The sequence below is a fragment of the Xenopus tropicalis genome, chromosome 10 (genome assembly GCF_000004195.4).
Source record: "Xenopus tropicalis strain Nigerian chromosome 10, UCB_Xtro_10.0, whole genome shotgun sequence".
In the NCBI taxonomy this organism is placed as follows: Eukaryota; Metazoa; Chordata; class Amphibia; order Anura; family Pipidae; genus Xenopus; species Xenopus tropicalis.
Genome location: NC_030686.2, coordinates 28,274,035 through 28,300,205, shown reverse-complemented (window position 1 = coordinate 28,300,205; position 26,171 = coordinate 28,274,035). Strand labels below are relative to the sequence as shown.

The following is a 26,171-nucleotide window of genomic DNA, read 5'->3' as shown; positions in this document are numbered from 1 at the left end:
ACACAGTTTCAATGAGTGATAGAAGTAAAAAAAAGGTCCCTAGCTTAATCTGGATTTTATTAAAGCACAAATGAGAAATACAGGGTGCACTTTGAAGAGCAGGGTACTGGAGGAGTCTGGGAGAGCTCCCAGCCAACCAAAATGTCTTTTCTGTTGTCCTAGGGCCTGGTAATGGTTGGCTGGTATTCAAAATTAGCCAGAGGGCCATGACTCACAAGGCAGCATCTCAACTTTCAATTATGTCTCAACAAATGCATGTTTGTATGACTTGCCTTGTATGGCTTTGTTTCCTTATTTGGCCTGCCTTCCAGAGATGATACTTGCCAGATAAATATTTAAAAATGTATTTGTGATACTGTTTGGCAGCATGTGTCTTCTACTGGTTTCATAAGGATCTTTCTTTAAGAACATCCCTCCTAGCAAGTGTTGTGAAAGATAAGTAGGTATATAAAACTGTGTTCAAAGTGTGGTTCATGGCATGAGCAGTTGGCAATGATATAATATTTGTGTTATAGACCCCTACATGCTGATGTTTGGCCCTGTTGTTTTCTTCATTAGGCTTGCTGACAGGCCTTTAGAGATAAAAAAAAAATCTATGAGACAGTGCACAGGTATTTGAGGGTAACCACTCCCAGCACCCATAGTACACTTATTTGCAAGTAACAGAGGTGTTTGTCTAGATTTAAATTATTTAAGCCAATTATATAATGCATTGTGCTCACATGTATTCAGGTTGATGTTTACCATCTTATTTAAGTGAACTGTACAACCTGCACTCTTTTTCTAAAACCATCTGTGCTCGACAAGAACCAGTGTTATTTGTTGTACGATCCAAGGAGGAATGCACTCCTGATTTAACGACTCACGTGTATCAGTAAGCTTATTAAAATGGATATGGGAGAGAATACAGGAGATATATAAGGGCAGTTTTGTGACTATTGATGTAGGGGAACCCTAAAGTATAGGGTGGTGGTATATACAGGGTTCCCACTGTGAGCTGCTGTAATAAGTTCAGCAGACTTGTGACTAAAGAATCATAAGCAAATGTCATAAAGCAACAACAACATTTTGTATATATTCTTTGGTATGATATTTAATGGAGTATTCTGTTTTCTGCCAAATGCATAAATTATGGATTCGTTATATGTCCAAAAAATTAGCAAATGCATGTTACAATTTCTGTCCAGTCTCCATGTCCCCTTAACTTCTGAGTCTCTTTGCTGTGTTCTGTCTGCAGATTGTGCTGTCCTCTTTTAAACATGGACTTTTTAGTGGCCAGTGGTTGAAGCATGTAAGTTATGTGCGCTGGGAAGGTGTTTTCCGCTGCATTCCAATCTACGGCATGTCGTTTGCCTGCCAGTCGTAAGTATCTTCTCTTTCTGCTACTGTTTGATTGGTTAAAGGGATGTAATTCTTACCACTTATGGACCATGGATCAAGGATCTACTATTTTCATGGTCACTTTGCAACTGAGGATCTTCATTAGTGTCATCTTAAGAGCAGTGCAAATGAAAGTGCCCAGTCATTTGTATGAACAGGAACATAGAACTCACTGTGCAGAATAACCTTATCCCAGTATTTCCAAATATGTTTACTATAAAACAACTGTCATCCCTACTTAGAGTGTGGATGTTCAGAAATAATGTTAACACGTAATTAATGCATAATCTTCACTCATTTATGCCCCTAAAATGCAAGTCTTCCTTTTATAGATCAGTTATTTAGTTTTCCTTATACGGTCTTTCTCGCAATTCTCTGTTTATGCACAAACTCCAATTTCATTCTCTACCCTATTGGCTTAGATATCTAATTCCCTGAACACATTACTTCCTTCTGGGCACCCCTGACTTCTAATCCAGTCTCCTATGCACAGCCTGTGTAGTCTTGCTTCGGGGCAAAAATATGTAGGCATCACGGTTGGCTAAAAATACCATGCCCAACAGAGAATAACATATGCTCAGTCTAAGGGTATTTTGAAAGAGGATTAACCCATATAATGTGTATTGCGACATTTTAAAGGCATTATCAAACAAAGGAACCTGTGTTTTGCCACATTTTGCAGCACTTAAGGGGTTAACACCATAATTATTCCCAGCCTGACCATATGGGATTCTGTGTTGGAATACACCGGCTGCATCTGTCTATGTTCCTGAGCACCCCTCTCTTTTCTCTTTCTCTGTGCATTATTCCAGTAAGTTAAAGGCATTTTTTTCTGCAGTGTCAGAACGTCTGGGCTGCATCACAATACACATTAGACTCTCTCCAGTGAGTGTATAGAATCCCATTGCACAAACCCTGAACCTTTAGAGTGATTACATTAGGGGCTCTGTTTGGAAGGGGGGGAAGCAGCACTTGTCTCTCAGCACCTTAACTAATAAACACTCTCCTGTGAGGCTTGCTGTGAGGGGCAGATATATGAAAGACAGAACTGGGGAATCCAGGACATTTTCTTTACATTTGAAAGGTTTTTAACAAATTGACACTTTTATCAGAGCTGGCAAAGGTGTTAGAGCATCCAAATGTGTTTGACTGCTTTTGCTGGTCATAAAAAAGATAACTAGAGTTGATAAATTGGGCCCCCAGACTTTAGATGCTGTTTCGCTAAGTAAAATTAGCAGAAAATCTGGTGGAATCAATTTTTCACTGATGTTAGGCTAAGTATTTGGAACTGCTTCTTAAAGTGATAATGACACTTTCCAACTTTATCAGGAATATGTCACAATCACTTTAATAAGCACTCCCATTCTAATTTTACTTCTAAAACGTGCCCCCTGCCTTCCCACTGACAAGGACTTGTGTGTGCCAATGCTCCTGTGCTCAGTGTCTTAGTAGTTAATAATACTAACGCAGCATAATGAACCACAGTTGTGTGGGAGAGCAACACTTGGGGGTAGGTATTTTTAAGTCTATGGCAGATTTTCTAGCTTTATTCAGGCTGAAGTCTTATTTTATCCTGATTCACTTATGTCCAACCTACTGGGTAGTGGTTCATTTATTTTACAAAGTGAATGTTTGTTTGCCAGATATTACTTTACAATGATGTTATACTGTACATATAGGTTTCTGAAGCACAAGAGAAAAACCATTTGAAGGCTACACTGACTTGGACAACGATTTATTTTTAATTTCTTTTTGATTCCTGGTTTTACTCCAGTTCTGACTTTTCCTTCAAATTTGGGAAGCATTAACTTTCTTTCCTAGCGCTGTACTAAGGTTTAGTTTGGATAGAGCATGTTCCCTGGAAACTTTCAGCTTTCTTTATCCCTAAGCACACCTTCGTACAGCACTATGGTACCACCAAAAGCTGCTGCAGGATTGCCAATACGTATTCTTCTTTTACATGTTATTTGCTGGACAGAAGGCAACAGCTTTCAGGATGTCATGGGGTTTGGAATAGAGAATGGTACACATGCTGTATAAAAATTTACATAATAAGTATATTAAATTTCACTTTTATTTTAATTTTTCAGATTTGCTGGAAACTTCTCCTTTTAAATTAGCTCCTTTACCCTTCCTGGGATATGTCAGCTCCCACCCTGGTCACTTACATCAATGAGCAGCTCATAGATTTTCTAACACTTTGATAATGAGTTGTTAATATCACGGGTTGGCTTTCAAGGCCAGGAGAATAGCAGGGGAGGAGGGCACATAAAATAAATGTATTGCTGTGCAAGAGTTTCAGCAGTATAAATTACCAAGCAAGATGTTGCTTTAGTGGGAGGATGAAAGGGTCACAAACATTGCCATCAATTTTTTGCTTTGTGCATCCAGCTCTCATAATTAGTTTGCATCGCATGAAGTAAGTAGAAGGGGGTTGACGCCTATTCGAATCTGTGTGCTGCCGGCTCAAGTACAAGCTCAAGAATCTTCCATCAGTGGAAGCTTTCATTTTTGACGCTTTTCAGTTTGGCATACATCTGTTTATTTGCACTTTTTCTGATCTTGCCATTTAAGGGGATACTGCATATACAGATATTTGTTTTGTGTATTTGCACCAGAACTAGTGCAGGTTAAGTCATAGTTTTGTTGCTTTTTCCCTTTGCCCTCTTTAATTTGAGCTCATCTAAATCTAACCAAGGAAACGGTTTCCCTGTAGGCTCAAAAGAAGGGAGGAGTTTAAATAACTTACGTCGCTGACAAAGAAACCCTCTACAATCCTTGTTTCTGGCTTTGTTATATTAGTATTTATCTTGATGTTTCTTTTGATTAAGTATTAACTAATCATAAATACATTATGGCAAATATGGAAATACTACTACTGAGAAGATCTATAGGTGGCTTAAAGGGGTGGTTCACCTAATCTAGTATTTTAAAGAATGTACCACTATTACTAGCTACTTTGCAATTGGTCTTCATTATTTTTTTTATAATTTTTTTTTTTTTTTTTTTTACTTATGTGCCTTCATCTTTTATATATTTCCAGCTTTCACATGGGGGGGTCACTAACCCTGTCAACTAAAATACTACTCTGTGCGGCTGCAATTTTATTGTTATTGTTACTCATCATTTGTTACTTATCTTTCTCTTTAGTCCCTCTTGTATTTATATTCCAGTCTCTCATTCAAAGCACTGCCTGGTTGCTAAGGTAAACAAGATCCTAGCAACCAGCTGCTTAAATTCAGAACTGGAGAGCTACTAAGCAATAAACTATATAATTAAAAAACAACAATAACATAATAAAAAATGCAAACCATTTGCAAATTGCCTCAGAATATCAATGTCTAAGTCAGATTATGCAGGGCACTGAAAGCAGCTAGTTTATGAGCCCTAAATTGCAAGCAGGGCGTTTAAAGGGATGGTTCACTTTTATACAAATATATACCAAATGATGTAAAAAGAATTAAACTTCTAATATATATACATTAAAAAATCTCAGCTGTTACTAATATAATGACCTGTAATGTTGCAGTTGCTCTCAGTGACAAGTCCTGTATATGATGTAGGGGTCGCCCACCCCCTTCCATCACTTGTTTGCAGGAGTGTACGCCAACCTACGTAAGGCAGAGTGAGGGCAGTAATAGAATTTGTACTGTAGCCTCCCTGTCCTCCTATTTGCTAATTAGCACTGTATGAAGTCAGTCGGAACATCGGAACACACACTGCTGCAGTGACTAACTCCAAGAAGCAGAATGATTTATGTTTAACAGAAGTAAAATAGGGAGCACAGTTTGGCAATGTCTTTTCTTCTGTACCTGCCTTATCCTCTGCAGCGCGTAAAGCAGCCACCGGCGGCTCCACTTTGGGCCGTTCTGCTGTGTCCCAGGAGACACACTGAGGATGTAACCCAAAACTTCTGCATACTTTATCTGTTTGACAGTTAAGCATTTGTTCCCTAACAAGTTTGTAAAAATGATTGATCTTCGAACAAATGAAGGGGCAGGATTTATTGTTCAGTCTGCCCTGCCATGCAAACCAGTGTAGCTCTGAACCGCAGCCCAAGTATGTCTTTCAGGTGAAGGGATTGAAGAAGAGTGGTTGAGGAGTGATGTAACCAGTGGTGCAACTATAGTAGGTGCTGGGGGTATGGCATAGGGGGAAGCAACAGATCCTGTTTGCAACTTGACAATCAACAACCTGAAGGTGCAACTGTAATTCTCTGCACATAATTTTTTGCATTGTTTCCTTTCTTCACTCTGAGATCAAGTGTATGAAGAGTTGTAGTCAAGTTTAAAGGAGGTAAAAATCACACCCCCTGTGAATTTTATCACTTACCTTTTACCCCAGGCTGGTGCTCCTATTAGCAGAAAACCACACCAGCCTGGTGTAGCTGCGAGCGAGTGTTTCCTCTTCCTTATTTCTCCTGTCATCTGAATCCCAGGGCCGGCGCATGCGCAGTAGAGTGAAAAAGGCAGCTTTTTTGTTAAAGGTTGGCTTTTCACTTTACTGCGAATGCACAAGCGGCACAAAGACAAGAAGGAAGGGGAGACACTCATCCGCAGAGGCTGGAGCACCAGCCCGGGGTAAAAGGTAAGCGATTAAAGTCACTGGGGGGTACCTAACATTTTGGCACCCCCATTGATTAAACCTTTCCTTCTCCTTTAATGGTCGCTAACTCTGCCAGTCATAACTAATTTATATTGCAAGTTTCTGATATAGCAGTCATATGGCTGCAACAACAATTGGCCAATTAAAATAAAGTAAGGGCAAAGAGGTGCTAAATGAATTTCTGCTCCTCCCACTCTTCTCTATCTAAAGCAGCCTGCCTGTGAATTAACCTGAGATCACTGTTAATGTGCATTTTTTTTCATTTACTATGTAAAGTATTTAGGTTGAGACACTATTTGCCAAGCTTGGGGGGAACATATCTATGACTATACTGAGTTGTGCAGCATGAAGGTGAACAACCCCTTTAATGCACTTGACTGCCAAAATGACAGTCCAGCTGCCAGACAAGTTTTTGAGCAGCAACTTTGTGGTCCAACATGCATTTTTAGGTCCCCACTGCCCAAGTATTGACTGCAATAAGTTACTCACCTGCCCACTTGAGGCCACATAGAGAAAGTGTAGGTGGTCCCTTTCAGTAACTTATTGGCTCATATATGGGGCCAGTTGTCCAGTTATCTATGGGGCTGGCACACAGTATGATCCTGTTTATCCAGGGGACAAGTAATTGGATTATCCCAGCTTGGTCTCGCATGTGAGTCACTTAGTAGGGCAAAGACCTGCTTGTCTGGTGACGTTGCCTAACTAGTAGATATTTAGGCGGTTGGCCAGTGTAAGCTGGTAGCAGATCTTTGATGTTTTTCCCTTGTCCTTGTTGCTTATAAATCCTTGGTATGGTCCTTAAATTTGGGATTTTAATTCAGGCCACAGACAGGACAGGAAGACTATGGAACCGATATTAATAACAATTTCTGGACTTGTTTCATCCCCTTGAAATAGCACATCCCATGTTTTTCCAGGTGCTCCTGAACATCACTCTCCTTTTTTATTTACAGCATAACATAAAAGCATTTACTGTTGTCCTTTATGTAAGTTGCTCATTGTTTCCTCGACCTGTACTGTGCTTAGACCTGTGTTATGATTTCCCCAGCCAAGTTCTGCCCACGTACGACAGCCTGGATGAACCATCCGTTAAAATAATGAGTTCCATCTTTGCTTTATCCTTGAACGTGGTGACCACATTCTACATAACGGTAAGAGGCTTGATAAAAGCAAAATCACAATATTGGTCACTATGACAGTCATTTAAATTACTTATTAAATTACTGGTTCTTTGTTTCTTCTGATGCTAACGGGATAACCTTTATATGCCAGTATTATAAAAAAAAAAAAAAAAAAAAAAAAAAAACTGATTTCTATAAATCTCTTTTTTTCTCTTTTTAATAAAAATTATGAAAAACCATGATCAAAGATTAGTTACCTAATTAGCTTAGAAAAATATATTGGCAGTCATACTGTGTGTGTTTAGTGTACAATTTAAAGATATAAACATCTCAATATAACATTTTGAGAAAACTGTCATGGAGGATTGTAAAATTGTAACTCTTGCTATAGTATCTCTTGCTTTAGTAAGAATTTGAGGAAACTATAAGGTTTCTAACAAAAAATGATGGGAGCACAGTAAATTTGAGTCAGACAGCCTTCTTAAAAGCTTTTATGATTTCCTGCTACTATCCCATCAGACAGTGGAATGAATGCAGTTCCCAGTAGGTTTGGGACTGGTTTGGGTCTTATCATTGCTGTCCCTCAGTGTAAGTCTGATTTTGTATCTTTTTCCCAGGTTGGCTTCTTTGGTTATGTTAGCTTTACTGAAAGCATTGCTGGGAATGTGCTGGTAAACTTCCCCTCCAATCTGGTGACGGAGATGATCAGAGTTGGTTTCATGATGTCGGTAGCAGTTGGTTTCCCAATGATGATCCTGCCTTGTAGACAAGCCTTGAACACACTTTTATTCGAGCAGCAGGTGAGTCATGGCAGAATTGTAAAGATAAATATAACACAGTTTTGCAAGACACAAATGAGAATTAGTGAACCCATTTTGTTCAGAGGTTCTGTCCCCCATGTTTATATTTTATTTTGTTTTTCTGCAGCAAAAGGATGGGACATTTACAGCAGGAGGATATATGCCACCATTACGATTTAAAGTCCTTACACTGGTTGTGGTGTTTGGTACTATGCTGGGCGGCATACTCATACCAAATGGTAGGTAAAATAAAGGATAATGTATTTAGAGAGATTGTTAGGGGAAGCTGTAGTTAAAACTGGTTGCGCACCAGTCAAAGGATAACTAGTTAGATCATTGGCTTAACACATGGATGATACAGGCCAAGATTTGTTCTTTTAGCAGGCTAAATATCTTTATCTGCTGATCCAATCATCTACCAAACAGATTGTTTCATAGAAACAGCATGTTTCATAGAAATCTACTCTCCAGATAACACTGTACAACAGTGCAACAGAAGACTCTTTAAGCTTAGAGACACTACTTCCTTTTTCCAAATTCCTTTACAGAGTATGGTTTGTTTTAAACATGCTTTTTGCTCATTGTTTTAATGCATTTGGGCTCTGGCACATGGGGAGATAAGTCGCCCGCGACAAATGGCGACTAATCTCCCCGAACTACCATCCCACCGGCGAAAATGTAAGTTGCCGGTGGGATGGTAGTTCGGGAAGATTAGTCGCCCATGACAAGGGAGATTTGTCGGGGGCAACTAATCTCCCCGTGTGCCAGAGCCCTTATACATTCTACTTCCTGTCCTACCGAACAAGGTCAAAACTAATTAGCAACAGTCTTCTGAGAAGCCTCTTTATGAGATGCTTCTGATCTAAAATAACAGGCTGTAGCTGAGGAAAGGGAAGGCTTTGCTTATTTACAGGGGACTGCTGGTTTGCTTTAATTAAGCAAATTTTCAGTTAGTAAAAAAAGAAATCTGCATTATTTCTAGAAAACTTTATTTTTATATGTTATTGAATGATCCATTGAACACAATAAAATGTGGGGGTTTTCTTAGATAACAGAACAAAGATGAGAGCAGAGCTGATAACAAATGCACTTCAATAAAAACAAGTTAACAAGTAACTATAAAAACATAATAGCTATTTCATTTCTTACTCAGTGGAGACAATTCTGGGTCTCACAGGAGCGACTATGGGAAGTTTGATTTGCTTAATATGCCCAGCTCTCATCTATAAGAAGATCCACAAGAAAGGCCTTACTTCACAGGTAACTCAAACATCATCTCTAGACCCTGCCCTTTTAATACCCTTGTACATATTGTTACTGGAAGGCTCTATTTGGATTAAGAAGCTCTCACAGCAGCTTCCATTAGCAGAACAAAGTAGAGCATTATAACAATGCAGAGCAACATTCTAAATACAATCTCAACACTTAACAACCTTTGTAGGCCAGATGTTATTACTGGCCAGCCAACGCCTTATAATTCTGCCAACGAGTTGTTAATTATGGCAGGCAGGAAGCCCTGCTCCATGGCTGGCTCAGTTAGGAAGCTGAGCGAGGAGGAGGAGGAGGGAAGTGAGAATCCACACAGGCAAACGGAAGTTGAAAAGTGCAAATGTCCAGTGTGAAGAGGAAATGTGCCCCTATAAATGCTGTATCATTCACAGACTGTCCTGATTTACTGTTGATGTAGTCACTTGTGAGAGACTCTGGGATCTCTGGGCCTTCATCTGGGCCTTGTCTAATCACATTTTTAGGGATTCAGTTAGTAACCATGATATCTCTGAAGTTTCCATAGAAGAACAGTCCTTCTAATCCTTTAAAAACTATTTCTGCACTGACTGCTACTGTATAGGCATAAGGAACACAGGGCTGAATATACTTAAAAGTATACGGCACAGGGAAGAAATATTTAACAAATAACGTTTCCTGTCCCAGGATGCTTAAAGGATAATTCTGTCTTGTTATTGTATTTTTCTATAGTGTGGTCCCAGTCTAATGGAACAAATGGTTTTACTGGCAATTTAAATCTGCAGTTCTTCAATACATAAATGCTTTAATGTGTTAATACAAGCTTAGACATAAGCTGGTTGATAAAGCTATGTTTCCTGATATGCCTCATTTACTTGTCATGGATCTGCCATCTATTTACTCAGGGTCTTAAGAAGTAAAAAAAAAAAAAATAGCAAATTTGGATAATTGAGTAACAAAATGAAACTTCCTTGTTTAGATTTGAAAGACTGAATTATTCTTGCCCCCCTGCTATAATAGTAAACATTCTAAAGTGTATAGATACACAAGCCCCCCCTGGTGTTTTTTAAGACTTCTAATCATTTCAGGCAATGTTAAAGGGTCTGTACATCAGTTGTAAATAAAATATATTTTGGAGCCTGTGTTTAGGAAAGTTTTTTTTATTTTATAAAAATGTTTATTTTGAAAGTATTATAGTCCACATTTGTGGTTCCATAGGGAAATGTAATTCCATGTACTCATGTGCAACCTTCCGCGCAAAATCAAAGCAGTCATCCCTTAACTTTATGGCAGGCAGTTTAGAGATAGAGACTCTGAATTCTAACAAAAAAATATCACTTTTATTATTTGTCTGTGGAACTGTAAGTGTTCCCTGTAACTTTGTAAAGATAAAAATACTAGTGTGTGTGTGTGTGTGTGTGTATATTTATATATAATGGAAGTGCCAGTGAAGTAAGGAGGTGCGTGTCCCCTTTCTTTTTCTATCAGTCTCCAGTCCTTAAGAAGGATATTAATGAGCTGGAGAGAGTGCAGAGACTGCAACTAAACTGGTAAAGGGGATGGAAGATTTAAGCTATGAGGTTAGACTGTCGAGGTTGGGGTTGTTTTCTCTGGAAAAGATGCGCTTGCGAGGGGACATGATTACTCTGTACAAGTACATTAGAGGGGATTATAGGCAGTTGGGGGATGTTCTTTTTTCCCATAAAAGCGATCAGCGCACCAGAGGCCCCCCCTTTAGATTAGAGGAACAGAGCTTCCATTTGAAGCAGCGTAGGGGGTTTTTCACAGTGAGGGCAGTGAGGTTGTGGAATGCCCTTCCTAGTGATGTGGTAATGGCAGATTTTATTAATGCCTATAAGAGGGGCCTGGATGAGTTCTTGAACAAGCATAGTATCCAAGGCTATTGTGATTTTAATATCTACAGTTAGTATTAATGTTTGTATATATAGTTTATGTATGTGAGTGTATAGATGGGTCAGTATAGGTTGTGTGTGCTGGGTTTACTTGGAAGGGTTGAACTTGATGGACTCTGGTCTTTTTTCAACCCTATGTAACTATCAGTGTGTAAACTAACAACTGCAAGTTTGCTCAGTTAACCATATTATAAAAGTGTGCAGTTCCACTGTTCCCAGTAAAAAAAAAAACCCCTAAGCATTGCCCCCATTCTCAATCTAAAGGGGAAGTTCGCTGTTGAATTAAAGTAGCAGCTAGTTGTTGTGGCTACTAAAATAGACAATACTGATTATTTACTGATAATCGCCTCAACGTGTGTTTTAGCAGAGGCAATTCTCAGTATTGTCTATGACAGGGTATTTTCTGGTGTTTAGTAGCTGTAACAAGTAGCTGCTACTAAAAATCCATTTGAAAAAGAACAATCTAAACTCGGTGCCATTTTCTTTTTTTTTTATAGAAATATAATGTGATTGCAAAGGCAATTATTAGCTGGTTAGATTTCCCTTTAAATGGTCCCTGCTCCAGAACAATGTTTTGTTCTAGGTCAGTTACCCAACTGTGTAATAATCTGAAGAATGTCACTGATTGTATCTGGACAGTTGACGGGAAAGAAGCTTTTTGTGTAGGTTATTTTTCATGCAAAGTTACCATATTTAATGGTGTAAATGAATAAAGTGGCAACTAAGAGCATTTAGTTGTCTACGTGTGATGTTTATTTCTGGTGAGAATGTTGTAACTGCAGGCTGTGAGAGCTTGTCAGAATCGCTTAGACTGTAGGGTTTATCATGCAGATTACTCCAAGCATCATGTCCTGGTCAGGAGGCAGCTAATGCTGTTCTCCCAGCAGGCGCAGCCTTTAGAGCTGAAAGTGCCTTTGTGTTACAGTGACCTTAATTTCCCTCTATACACACACATACACACACACACAGGCCCGGGCACAGCTGAGCTCAGACTGTAGGACTCACAGAAAACCAGGCAAAAGGGAAATATTACACAGTGTTTGGAAATCTAGGTCAGGTCACAGTTTGTCCAGCTTGTCCAGGCTCTACCATAGGTCAGGGAGTGTCTTTCTTCTCTACCAACCAACCAAAGCATTCTGTTAACCCTTTCATCCTGCTGATCAGCTATAGCTCAAGCAGTAGAGAAAAATGTATGATTAGTCAAGGTTGCTGGACCAAAGGGATTGTCCCCATCTCTAACAAAATGAGGTCAACAACAGTCTGAGGACAAAAATTGTTGTTGTACATCCTGTGCAAGGTCAGCCATGCTCCAGGAAATGTATGGGAAAAGCTGCTTCCTGTTTATAGATAAAGAGCTGAGAGCTACAAGCAAGTAATGAAGGTATCATTCACTCATGTGCCTATCCCATTCAGGCATCTGTGTAAAGGGGGTGTAAACACAAAAATACAATTCTTCCTAGTAAAAGAAACTACAGATATTAAAAGCTTGCTCTAAGCTACTCGTTAATAATCGTTAATAAACGTTTGCTCACACCTTCATAAAATTAGTCCAGGTGCCTTGCCCCCACTAGCTTTTTAAAAAAAAAAAAAAAAAAATCGCATAAACCAAAGTTTTTCATGGCAGCTTACCACACTGATCCAATAGTCTGGGTGCAGATCCCCAGACCTGTAGCAAGGGGAAACCCAGCGGTCACAAGCATAATTTTTCCAATGGGTGTGCTCTCATTCTGAACATATTTCTAATTTACATTAAGTGTGTGTGTGTGTGTATATATAACTTTATAAAGTACTGTTAGGAACAGCACTGTACAATTTAGAAAAGTACATACAGGGAAGATAAATGTATAATAATAACATACATAAATACGTATAAATATATATATAAAGTTTAAGGGACAGATTTATCAAAATTCCAATTTGTGTAATTTTAAAGGTGTTTTTTAAACCTGACTAAACTCACATTTTTAAAAAGCACCATGTTTCCTTATTTAGAAAAAAAAACACAGGCGCAAAAACACAAAAATGTCTCGAACTGTGAACTTTACATCACTATAGCTCAAAAAAATATAATAGCTCCAAGTGAAATATCCGCCTAGGACAGCTCCCATGGACCTTGTAAGCTTTTAGATGGACTCGTTTTTACAGTTTTGACACATAACAAATAAAAATTAGTATTTTTTAAAGTTAAAAATATGAATTGCCGAAAAAAAATTTGACCATTGATAAATCAGCCCCTAAGTGCCATGGCAAGAGACACTAGGAACGAAGTCCCTGCTAATTAGATCTTATAGTCTAAGTAGGTGGATAACATACAGGCACAAAATGGAGGCAAATGTGAATTCACCCGTAAGATGTTTTTTTTTTTCTGCATGTTTCCGCAACGTCTGAATCTGTTCACCTAGTGTCTAAGGATATTGCCACCCCAGGCCGCTTTGAATGATACAGTAGGGTTTTGTGAGATTTCATTTGATTACCAGGCAGTCATCATAGAGATTTTACCAGGGGAAGAACAGGTTCCCTCTTAGGAGAAAGCACGAGGATTCTGCTTATTGTGGACTTGAAACACAGAGTAGCCGCCAGCTGATACTGTAAAGAAGCACACAAGACACAATTCTGCTACATTGTTTCAAGAGACAGAACCAGCGCTGCAGAAATGTACAGAAAAGTACTGCTTTCAGTTACAGTAACATTGACACCATTCAAAATTTTTTACGAATGTAATGTGGCTTGTGTTTTTGTGACATTGCAAAAAAACAAAAAAAAAAAAACTATAATCTATTTTCTTCTGCACAGTTTATCCTGGGAGTAGGACTTGTGATTCTGGTGATCAGCACTTATGCTACATTGACTGTGACCGAGGAGCAAAAAATCAAACCGGAGGTGCTGGAGAGAGAGGATCTAAAGGAGGGAAAGTCTGATCTTGAGGAAATTCAATCTCAGATTTCAGGTAAAGCATGGAATGCTTCATAATGTACTGACATGCGCGACATAATACTACATGGATACTCTTTGCTCAAGTCTAGCCCCTTGTGCGTTAGTGCCATTTATGCATTTGCTATGTTATAGCTCGATAAAAGATACATTTTACTTAATGAGGAGAATCACGCGCAGCATCAAAGGTGTAAAAGTCAAGGCTTGCTTGTTTTGGTAGCAGAGTAATGTCGTAGGGGGCACTAGTAATATCCGTGGAGACACAACAATGTTTGTAACAGAAAACTGGCTGGCCCATGCAACTAGCAAAGGTCACCTGAGAGATTTGGTCATTTGAATTCCCATGCAGGCATAGGCGGAGGGTGACTTTTTTGTTTGGGGAGGCTAAAGATGGCCCATACACAGACTGACCTACAGCTAATGTGACACTTAGTGGATTCACTGCTGGTGTAAAAAATTAACCTCCCAACTACCTCTGGCAGTTCCCACCGACTCCCAGGGATACTGTGCAAAAGTGCGGGTGGGGGGGATTTTTTTAACCCTAAAATGCTTAGGATGTAAAAGCATTCATATGTGCTCTTCTGTTAGGGGTTCTCTATACATTTGTGTTCAGTTAGGTTAAAGGGGTAGTTCACCTTTAAATTAACTTTTAATATGATGTAGACACTGATATTCTGAGACAATTTGCAATTGGTCCTCTTTTTTATTTTTAATGGTTTTTCGGTTATTTAGCTTTTTGTTCAGCAGCTCTCCATTTGGTATTTTCAGCTATCTGGTTGCTAGGGTCTTATATACCAGGTAGTGGTTTAAACAGGAGATGGGAATATGAATAGTTAAGGGGCTGCATGGAAAAATAAAACTGTAGCTTCACAGAGCAATACTTTTTGGTCAGTGACCCTCATTTGAAAGCTGGAAAGAGGCAGAAGCAAAAGGCAAATTATTTAAAAACTATATAAAATTAACTAGGAAGACCAATTGCAAAGTTGCTAGGAATAGGCCATTCTATAATATACTACAAGTTAACTTAAAAGTGAACCTCCCCATTAGATGTGTTTAGGTTAGCTTTATAGAAAGTGAGGCAGCAGGTACTGACATCCCAGGCACATTATATACAGTGAGACGCAGACTTTATATACAAACCCAGCACATTATATGCCATGAGGAGCAGTGGGTACTGAGGGCAGATATTCAGGCCCTGGCACTATAACACTGGCACTGATACACAGCATTGGCCCCACTGTAACTTACTATAAATTAAAAAAACAATGACAAAAGTAAAAAAAAAATAGAATGTGCAAAAAACCATAACAAATATATAAAAGCACAATGAGCTTTGTCAGGGGGGAAAATTAACTTACCCTCCATCTGTTAGGGTAGGGGATAGGGATATTATAAATGTCAGATGACAAAAAACAATTTAATTCCAGCTAGTGGGTCAGTCTTTAGAACATATACAGTATAGTACCTGTGGGATGAAAGTTCAAAGCTGGTTCATGGGTAAACTTACAGTCTGCAGATTCTTCTTTTTTAAGTCTTCATTTCTGCAGTTTGCAAAATTTCCCGATCCCTGTCTGCATCTGTGTCTTGATTGGTCAATTTTACTGTCTGTCAAGAAAGCTGTGCTCTGATTGGAGAATGTACAAGAAGAAAGATCCAATCAGAGCACAGCTGATTAGAGCAGAACCCGGAGCTTGCAGGGACAGGAGAAGATTTGCAGGACAGCGCAGAAACGGAGCCAGGTTTTTTTATTTTATTTTTTTATTTTTAGGGTGCCAGAGCAGGTTTGGGGAGGCTTAGCCTCCCCAAGCCTTATTGAAAATCCGCCTATGCATGCAGGGCTCCCTTGCACAATGAAAAGCAATCTTTCTATCAGTGTTGGTAGCTTAAAAGAGAAGGAACTAAAAACTAAAAAAAAGTAAGCTTTATCAGAAAGGTCTATGTAAATACAGCCATAAGCACTCACAGAAAAGCTGCACTGAGCCCTCTATCAAAAGAAACACAGTATTTCTGGTCTTCTTTTGTGTAAACATGTTCTTCAGTATCTGGCTTTCTCTCTCAGAAAAATCTTTAATTCCCAGGGCTGGAGTCTGCGCAGATCTTTCCTCTTTCCCTTCTCCTACTCCCTCCTCCCATAAGAATTCACACCCCATCCTACATCAGAATGTGAGATCTAGGCTACCTGCAGCATGGAGAGCTAGCTAAAATGGCAGCTGTTATTCTCAACAAATGAAGGGGGCTCTTTAGTCTGGGATGGTAAAGCTTACTGCGAATAAATATAGTGTTCTAGGTGGCACTAATGTGCTTAATCTATTGGCAGTAAAATGTCAAAATGACTTACCTTCTCCTTTAAACAAATTCTGCATTATTATTTTAGTCTGACACGCAAATATGGCTAAAATGCACACTGCTGCTATTGAACAGCTTTACAGGAAAGCTATAGTGGCTGAGCATTATAAGCTGTCAGTTAAACTGCAGATTTTTATTTATATATATATATATATATATATATATATATATATATATATATATATATACCTTCTCCAAGAAAGCACTCACGGACCAATATAAAAATAAAATAATTTATTAAACAAAAAAGTCTACGCGTTTCAATCCATATAGGATCGTCATCAGGACTATATCAGGAAGTGAGGTGCACGGTTAAATACAAACATGATCCAATCAGTGCATAGAGGCAATTTAAAACACAATTAACCCATTAAGTGCAAAGTCAATATAAAATCTCATAGTAAATCGCTATGTATAATAGCTAAGCGATATGCCACCCATATCAGACCCATTTTAACCATCAAAATCATGTAATATAGTTCCAGTGATAATGTCCCTACTAGGGACATGAAGATAAAAAATGTGCAAATATCTAGTTATCATAAGTCTCATAAAGAGAAAGTGCCAATGTGTAATGTTAAAACCAAGTGTTACATCGCAAGACAAGACAGAACATGGCAATATATAAGTGTACAATATAATAAATCAGTGGCTAATTAAAAATTGCCATAACTTACAAAGGTGGCATAGTACGAGTGATAAAGTGTAAACGAATGTAATAAATGCATAAGACAAATATCAATATATTATAATATTAAAATCATGTACTAAAAATATCAAAGAGAAAACCGGTGGCTCAAAGGTCAAAGACATTCCATTTGAACAAAAATGTGTAACTTTATCATATTAACACCCCGGATACCACCAAACTCAGCACCAATCCATCCGAGCTGATATCCCTCATGATCGCCATTTGTTACACATCTATGAATAAAGATAATAAATCATGTGAACCCACATTAGTTCGTATTAATCCATGGAGGGTAGAGGAGTGAAGTGAATGATGTTGTCTCCACCTATTATTAGGTATACAAAGTTCACTAGTAAACTGTACTTGATGCTAAAAGTCACATTTAGCTCAAAGAGACCAACTTCCAGAGGAGGCATCATAGTTCAAGAAAGCATGGCCAGCTAGACAGCAACAGAGGAACCTTCCAGTTGTCACAAAGCAAATCCAAAATGTCATACGTCTCTGGCTAATTGAGCAAAAAAACGTGTGTATAGTCCACTGTGCTCTCTCATAGGAAACAGGAGAGTGAGAACATTTCGTTCAAGCCCCGTGGGGCAATTGTATCTAATCTATGAATCCATTGGGCCTCTCTCTGTAACAGGGACTTAGATCTATCCCCGCCTCGTGCCAAGGGGGGGATATGGTCTATCAACATGGCTCTTAACATTGGTAATGTATGCCTCTGTTGTACAAAGTGTCTCGCCAGTGGGCTATCAGAGTTACCTGTTGCCAGAGCCGAACGGATTACGGATCTATGATTATTCATCCTTATCCGAAATGTGGTGATGCATTTTCCAATGTAGAAGAGGCCACAGGGGCACATAATACAGTATATAACATATTCTGACATGCAGTTCAGCCTATAACGGATCAAATATCTCTTCCCATTATGTGGGTGGGCAAACGTAGCCCCTGTAATTAGACATCCACAGGTCTTACAGTTGCCACACCTATAGCATCCAGGTTTACCAGTTCTCAACCACGTACCTGGTAATTCAGGTTTCAAATCAGTTACCATTAACATGTCCCGTAGAGAGCGTCCCCGTCTATAAGCGCACATAGGGGGTGGCATCTGGGTAAAAGGCAGATTAGAATCCAGTTGTAAAATGGACCAATTCTTCTTGATTGTTGCATTGATATCACGGCTAGCGGGAATAAAATTACTTACAAAAACCATACGGTCCGTATGGGTATCAGTACCTTTAGCCTTAGGTCGTCCACCCAAAATGTTTGCCTTAGCTTTTTCCAATTCCATGGTCAAAAATTCCAAATTGTAGCCCCGTTCAATAAATCGATCTCGCATGTCATTAGCTTGCTGTGATGCAGTTGCAAGGTCAGTATTAATCCTGAACACTCTTAAAAATTGTGTATATGGAATAGACCTAGTCACAGCCGGTGGGTGAAAACTATGTGCATGAAGGACAGTATTTCGGTCCGTACTTTTACGATATAACGTGGTACCAATGCCGCTAGGAGAACGAAAAATCCTCACATCTAAGAAATCTATAGCTTCCTTATCATAATGGAGAGTAAATTTCACTGGAGTGGATAAATCATTTAGACTGGCTACAAAAGATTCGACTCCAATGTGGTCCCCGCGCCAAATTATAAAAATGTCATCGATATACCTAAGATACAGTAGCAAATTATCAGTGTATTTTGGAAGAATGTAATTACACTCAAAAGAGTCCATGTATAAATTTGCATAAGAGGGGGCCACATTGGAGCCCATCGCCGTCCCAGTCTTTTGCAAATAAAAAGTCTGTTCAAACCTGAAATAGTTACAAGTGAGAACCAAATGTAACAGGGAAATCAAAAATTCAACAGGTGGAACACCCTTATATCCCTCCATCAGTGCCTGTCTACATGCGGCCACCCCTTCATCTAGGGGAATGATAGTGTACAAATTGCGTACGTCAAGTGTGACGAATAGTGTGTCAGTGGGTAAAGTATCATAGCGTTGCAAAATATCTAATAGCGCTGAAGTATCAGCCAAATATGATCTCATCCTCTGACATAACGGTTGCAAAAAACTATCAAGGTATAGAGCCACATTTGAAAAAAGAGACCCTCTGGCTGATATTATAGGGCGACCAGGAGGAGTCAAGGGGTCTTTATGCACCTTAGGGAGGGTATAGATAATGGGACACTTTGGAAACTGTGTCGTTAGAAAATTTCGGCATGTCTCATTAATCCAACCAGCTGTCATGGCTTGTTCCAATTCAAGATCAAGTTTAAGCTTAAACTGTGAAGTGGGATCACTTGTCAATTTTTCATATACAAAGGAGTCAGAAAGCTGTTGTAGTAACTCACCCCTATAATACATTAAATCTAAGAGTACAATCGCGCCCCCTTTATCAGCAGGGCGGATTATAAGTTGTTTATCATTGCGCAAAGTGTTAATAGCCTCCCTCTCAAGTATAGTTAGGTTCGAAAAGAACTTCCTAGAATGCTCAATAATATCATTACTTTCCATTTGTACCTTTTTGATAAAAGTTCTAATAGAGGTTGCTGTATTGGGGGGATCAAAAGTACTAACAGGGCGAAATTTCTCTCTTGGTGTATTAGTCTGATCTTTAAAGTGATCCCTCAGCTTTAATTTACGCTGAAATCTAAATAAATCTACCTCTAAATCAAAGGGATCATTATTAGTCACTGGTACAAATGACAAACCACGTGAGAGAAGAGAACATTCACCCTTTGTTAGAACATGTTGGCTCAAGTTAAATATTACAGTATCGGTTTTTTGGGAGGTCTGCCCCTTCGATTTGCCACGCCCACGCCGGGTATGCTTTCTTTTCCTTTGCTTACTCCCAAAAAACGATTCTGAGTGTGAGCAACAGATCCAGCTCCCTCCTGTGTGTCATTAATAATAGCCGGGCAGGTAACCTCCGTGTCAGACGAGGGGGAGTCGCCAGAGCTATCTATAGTGGAAATAGCCCTCTCTTTCCTAAAATGGCGTCTGGTTTTCCTCACACCCTCATTCCTCCCCATAAGCCAGCCATAGACCCTCCGGTCCTTGTAATCCTGATCGACTTTGATTACCTTAGCCTGTTTGAATGCTATAAGGTCCTGTTTATACTGTCGTACTCCCACCTCCAGTTTATGTAGCCAGTTAACTGACTGGTCAGCAGTTAGTATACACAATGACTTGCTCTCCAAATCAGCAATGTCAGCACGCACCTTACCCAATTCCTTGCCTGATTCCTCTATGACAAGCAACATCAGATCGAGTGAACATTTATTCAAAATACCGCACCAACGGCTGCAAAATTCTGCATTGGAGCGCCCTATGGTAGGTACGTTGCGCATTCGAAATCCCCTTGGGATTTTACGTTGTCTATAGTAATCTGATAGATATAGCCCGTGTAAATGAAAATCAACCTCCCGTTTTTTAAGAGTGTTCAACCGATTGAATACATCCCTTGGCAACTTACCATCATGTTGTGCAACCGCCGACTCGGTGAATAGAATGCGCGTCGCATCTTCCTGTGTAAAGGCGAACTCTCGCGAGATGTCAACATCAAAACTGACGGCGGCCGATCTGTCCTCCATAGATTCACAGAGTGTAGCCGGTTTCCTCGAATCAACCCCAACTCCCGATCAGTTGAAAGGCAAAAATAGCTTAGTAGACAAAACAAAATAGTATACAAAACGGGGTGCTCGATCAGAGCTCACAAGGAGCCTATGCAGAGTCCAAATATCGGCACTCACCAAAATAGTAGCCACTGTCCGGGTGCTAACCCTATGTTCATGCACCTTCTCCAAGAAAGCACTCACGGACCAATATAAAAATAAAATAATTTATTAAACAAAAAAGTCTACGCGTTTCAATCCATATAGGATCGTCATCAGGACTATATCAGGAAGTGATATCTTTATTCATAGATGTGTAACAAATGGCGATCATGAGGGATATCAGCTCGGATGGATTGGTGCTGAGTTTGGTGGTATCCGGGGTGTTAATATGATAAAGTTACACATTTTTGTTCAAATGGAATGTCTTTGACCTTTGAGCCACCGGTTTTCTCTTTCTCTTTGATATTTTTAGTACATGATTTTAATATTATAATATATTGATATTTGTCTTATGCATTTATTACATTCGTTTACACTTTATCACTCGTACTATGCCACCTTTGTAAGTTATGGCAATTTTTAATTAGCCACTGATTTATTATATTGTACACTTATATATTGCCATGTTCTGTCTTGTCTTGCGATGTAACACTTGGTTTTAACATTACACATTGGCACTTTCTCTTTATGAGACTTATGATAACTAGATATTTGCACATTTTTTATCTTCATGTCCCTAGTAGGGACATTATCACTGGAACTATATTACATGATTTTGATGGTTAAAATGGGTCTGATATGGGTGGCATATCGCTTAGCTATTATACATAGCGATTTACTATGAGATTTTATATTGACTTTGCACTTAATGGGTTAATTGTGTTTTAAATTGCCTCTATGCACTGATTGGATCATGTTTGTATTTAACCGTGCACCTCACTTCCTGATATAGTCCTGATGACGATCCTATATGGATTGAAACGCGTAGACTTTTTTGTTTAATAAATTATTTTATTTTTATATTGGTCCGTGAGTGCTTTCTTGGAGAAGGTGCATGAACATAGGGTTAGCACCCGGACAGTGGCTACTATTTTGGTGAGTGCCGATATTTGGACTCTATATATATATATATATATATATATATATATATATATATATATATATATATATATAATATATATATATATATATATATAGTTTATGTTTCTTATTTTCCATTAAAAAAAAGAAAATGATATGATCCATCACTTCCCACTATACTAAACACAGATTGCTAGGCCAAGCCATCCTTGTTATAATCCACCACTATATTATTAAAAAGACCATTTTTTATATAGTCCACCACTATATCATATATGAATCACCATCACCAGCCATTTTTGTTATTATTAAACACTATCCACTATATCATATAGCCAATTTATTAAAATCTACCACTGACCCCCTATATTATATAGTAGTAATTATTGTATATAACAGTTACTGAAGTTCAAGAAAAATGCTACTATATCTCTATGACCTGCCAGTACATTACATCACACTCAAACACCCACTGAATGGGTCATTTCTTTTTAAAGAGACTGGACTAAGAACAAAAGTTGGCATTTTGCATCAAGGAATTGACAAAAAGTGTATGGTTAATATTAGCTGAAAAGCAACTGCTACAAAAAGGACACACCTTGTAGAATGGTTGGAATGCAACTTTTTCATAGAAACAAAAGAAAATATTTTGAATGTACAATCTAGTTAAATATCTGAAGCCAGGAGCTTGGCCTTATAATGTTTTTCAAGTGAGTTAAACAGGTAAGGCTGGTCTCTGGTGACATAGCTGGAAGTTACTGGGTCCCACAGCACAATTGCAGAGAGCACTATCCCTGGAATTTAATATAATCAACACGCATACTTCCTACTCTAGACTCAAGTAAATCCATACTCTTCCCCATTGATGCCCATCCAAGTAACACTCCCCAACAAGTACATGGTCTTTTATTGGTAGAGACCTTTAGAGACTTTGTTTTTTAAGTTCGGCTTTTCACTCTACTGCGCATGCGCGCGCAAGCGAATAGGGAGTAGGAAGTGCTCGCTTGGCACCCCCAAGTGACTTAGCCTTTCCTTCTCCTTTAAGCCAGGGGTCTCAAACTCGCGGCCCGCGGGCCATTTGCGGCCCTCGGTACAATATTTTGTGGCCCGCACCAACGCCGAATGAATGGATCGCGATTTTTATTGCGATTCAAGGGATAATGCAAGGCACGGCAGGCGGGAGCTGCTGATTGCGGAAATGACGTTATGCTATCATAACCGTTATTATGGGAAGACGTAAGGAGCTAATTGTGCACACAGAACGTCTTCCCATAATAACTGTTATGATGGCATAATGTCATTTCCACAATCAGCAGCTCCCGACTTTTTTTTGTGAAATCCCTTATGCGGCCCAGCCTCATCCTGACTTTGCCTCCTGCGGCCCCCAGGTAAATTGAGTTTGAGCCCCCTGCTTTAAGCAATAACCAAAAAATATCCAGAAATCAATCTTTGCAAAACTTAAAAGCCTTGTGCGTACCCTATACTGTAATGGAGCCCCTCCCAGGATAGCCCTCAACACATTACAGCTCCCAACTAACAGGTTGGTTGGCAGCCCCAAACCTAGTTACAGTTGGCAACAGGACATCCCAGAGATTACACCAGAATACTGGAAAGATATTCTAGACACCACTTTCGAAGGGGTAATTTACAGCAAAGATACAATAGCCCAGTTAAATAACCTACATAGGGTGTATCTTATCCCACATGAGATTGCACAAAATGAATCTTGCTATAGGAATGTTCTAGATGCCATCAATATTCAGCAGACATTATCCATATGGTATGGGAATGCCTTCCATTACATTTATTCTGGGATAACGTTATGCAGCTGATACGGGCAAAACGTACAACTACTTAACCATGTAGAAGAAATAGCCTGAGACGAGCCCAGCGAACGCTACTAATTATACTATGCATGTATGCCAAAAAAGCAATAGCAATGCACTGGAAGAACAGTCCATCAATACAGTATTGGGAACAGTTAATAGAGAGATCATTACCGCTCTACAAACTTGCATAAATGAGAAGGGGATGCCCAGAGAAATATAATAAGGTATGGGAACTGTTGACTGATACTAATCCAGATGTAGGCTCGCCCTGAAAAGCACTTCTCAATATTTTCAGCATATGTCACAGTGAGGCTTGCTACAAAGTTAGATGAATTGTATAGTGTAAAGAGTAAAGTAATACAAATCAATGGGGTGGATCTAATTATCATGTAATTTTATAGTAAATCCAAAATGTCATGTTCTGAATTCAAACATTACTAATAATTTTAGTAAAGAACAAAATAGCCTGTTTTCATGGCTGCTGTTTAGTAAGAGGATCACCTACACTGAACTGAAAGGAACTAACATTTTAGCATGTAAGAGGGCAGACTTAGGTTAACTATGCTTTCACTACTTATTCAGTTGCTTGTCCTCTGTAGAATATTTTAGTATGATGGGGCCATGTTAGTCTCTTTCCTATAGAGGGGTGGCAGCACTCTCTAGTGGTGTATCATGCTCACTGCAGTTGTCTTTCATTTCAATCATGGTAAGGGATCAAAAAACATTTTTAGCCCTGAAGGATAGAGGCTTGACTGTAGGAATTGTGGGAAAAAATAGAGAGCACTCATGGCAACCAGATTTGCAAAACAGATCACAAGTGTTTATTTCTCCATATCCATTGCAACATGTTTCGATTTACTGGTGATCGTTGCCAGGACTTATTTCTCCATGCCCATATCAACGCGTTCATACCCCTATTGTCCTGACTGCAAACCTCTGTGGATCAAATCAATTGATATCGGTATGGAGAAATAATGAATTGTGAACTGTTTTTGCAAATGTGATTGCTCTCTGTTGCTGCAATATTGAATGTATGGTCAGTATCTAACTAGTAGATTATGACCCCCCCCCCCCCCCCCCCCCCCCACACACACACACACACACACGCACTCACTCCAATATATTAGGGACATGAAGCTACTAAATATTGCCCTCCCCCTTAAGGGATCATTTCTCCATATATAATAGGTATAGGATCTGTTGCTCAAAAAAACACATAGGTATAGGATCTGTTGCTCAAAAAAACACATAGGTATAGGATCTGTTGCTCAAAAAAATATTTTGGTCACTACAGTGTGACATTTTCTCAAGGAATACAGAGGAAAGGTCACACTGTAGTGAGAAAAACGTTAGGGTTTGCTTGTGATATTTTATAATTATTTGCCAAAGATCTGTGAGTGCAGAACTTTTTTTTTTACATTATAGTTGGGGAACCATCGACAAAAAAAAGAAAAACAAAGGTTTAGTGATGGACATCCAAATTTAATTAAGGTGGTTGATATTATAAACAGAATTTGGCAGATTGCTTTTGTTAGTAAGCAGGCAGAGGAGACAGCATTAACATGTACAAACTTAACATGAACAGAACTGAGAACTGAAAGGAGATGTCACTATCAACATAGGATTGGTTTCTTAAGCTGGCTATACAGGTGAAGATCCGCAAAGTCGCCAGATGAGCAGATCTTTCGCCGATATGCAGGAAAGTGCCTAGGGTGACGCTGGACCTAAATACTACCCTGCATATCAGTGAAAGTACGTCCCATCACCCCAAGACGGCAGAAGCGACTGGTGACCGTCAAAGTAGGCACTGCGCAAGACTCTTCCTCAATTTATTTTATAGGCACCAGAGGGCCTCCCCCCCCCCCCCCCCATGGCTACTGCCTTAGGCACAGGACCTCGGGTGCCTTTATATAAATACACCCATTTTGGGCTAATCCAATTGCTTGGGCCTCGTGCCAAGGATCAGATCATAATTCAGGCAGTTGGATCAAGGACTGCATCAAATGCGCAGATGTAGTCTTTGGTCCAACATGTAAATCAAGTCTGCGCAATCAACATCTGCCCGATTTTTGGCAAGACACCTGTGAGAGAGGCCTTTCAGAAGGCAGATAAGCTGATGAAATGGTCTGAAGAGGCCAAATCAGCAGCATCAGCAGCTTACATTTGTCCGTTTATGGCCAGCTTCAGTTGTTCTAAGGCTAATACCCCACAGAGAGATTAGTCGCCAGTGATAAATCCTTGCTACCGTAGGCAACTAATAGTGTCACTTCCTTTATCGAAGATGCACTAAGTTGTCTGCAGAAGGAAATTTTGCCCAACTTTGAAAAACGAAGCAACACGTATACCTTTCCACAGGTGATTTACTTTGTTTACAGTGGAAAGACATTTTAGGGAGATTAGTCACCCGCAGTAGCAGAGATTTATCTTGGGTGACTAAACTCTCCATGGGGCATTAGCCTATGGGTAGCTGTCTTACAGAGATGGTGACAAGTGTTGAAAGACCCAAAAAATTACCCGCTAGGCCTGGTGGTATCTCACTTCCAACTCTTTTTGGCATGTAGGTTTTGTTGGCAAAGTATAGACTGTATAGGCTATTTTTTGTTTGTAACTGA

General features: G+C 39.3%; 1 protein-coding gene across 4 annotated transcripts in view; it reads left to right on the top strand.

Annotated features, from left to right (window-relative positions):
* slc38a10 (solute carrier family 38 member 10) overlaps window positions 1–26,171 on the top strand; it is a 59,559-nt gene that overhangs the window by 19,145 nt on the left and 14,243 nt on the right. For all 4 annotated transcript variants that reach the window (XM_004916361.4, XM_004916362.4, XM_002940088.5 and 1 more), the window contains exons 6-11: window positions 1,238–1,362; window positions 7,034–7,136; window positions 7,724–7,906; window positions 8,034–8,145; window positions 9,060–9,166; window positions 13,858–14,011. In XM_004916361.4, coding sequence (XP_004916418.2) covers window positions 1,238–1,362; window positions 7,034–7,136; window positions 7,724–7,906; window positions 8,034–8,145; window positions 9,060–9,166; window positions 13,858–14,011 — 784 coding nt within the window. The remainder of the gene's footprint in view (window positions 1–1,237; window positions 1,363–7,033; window positions 7,137–7,723; window positions 7,907–8,033; window positions 8,146–9,059; window positions 9,167–13,857; window positions 14,012–26,171) is intronic.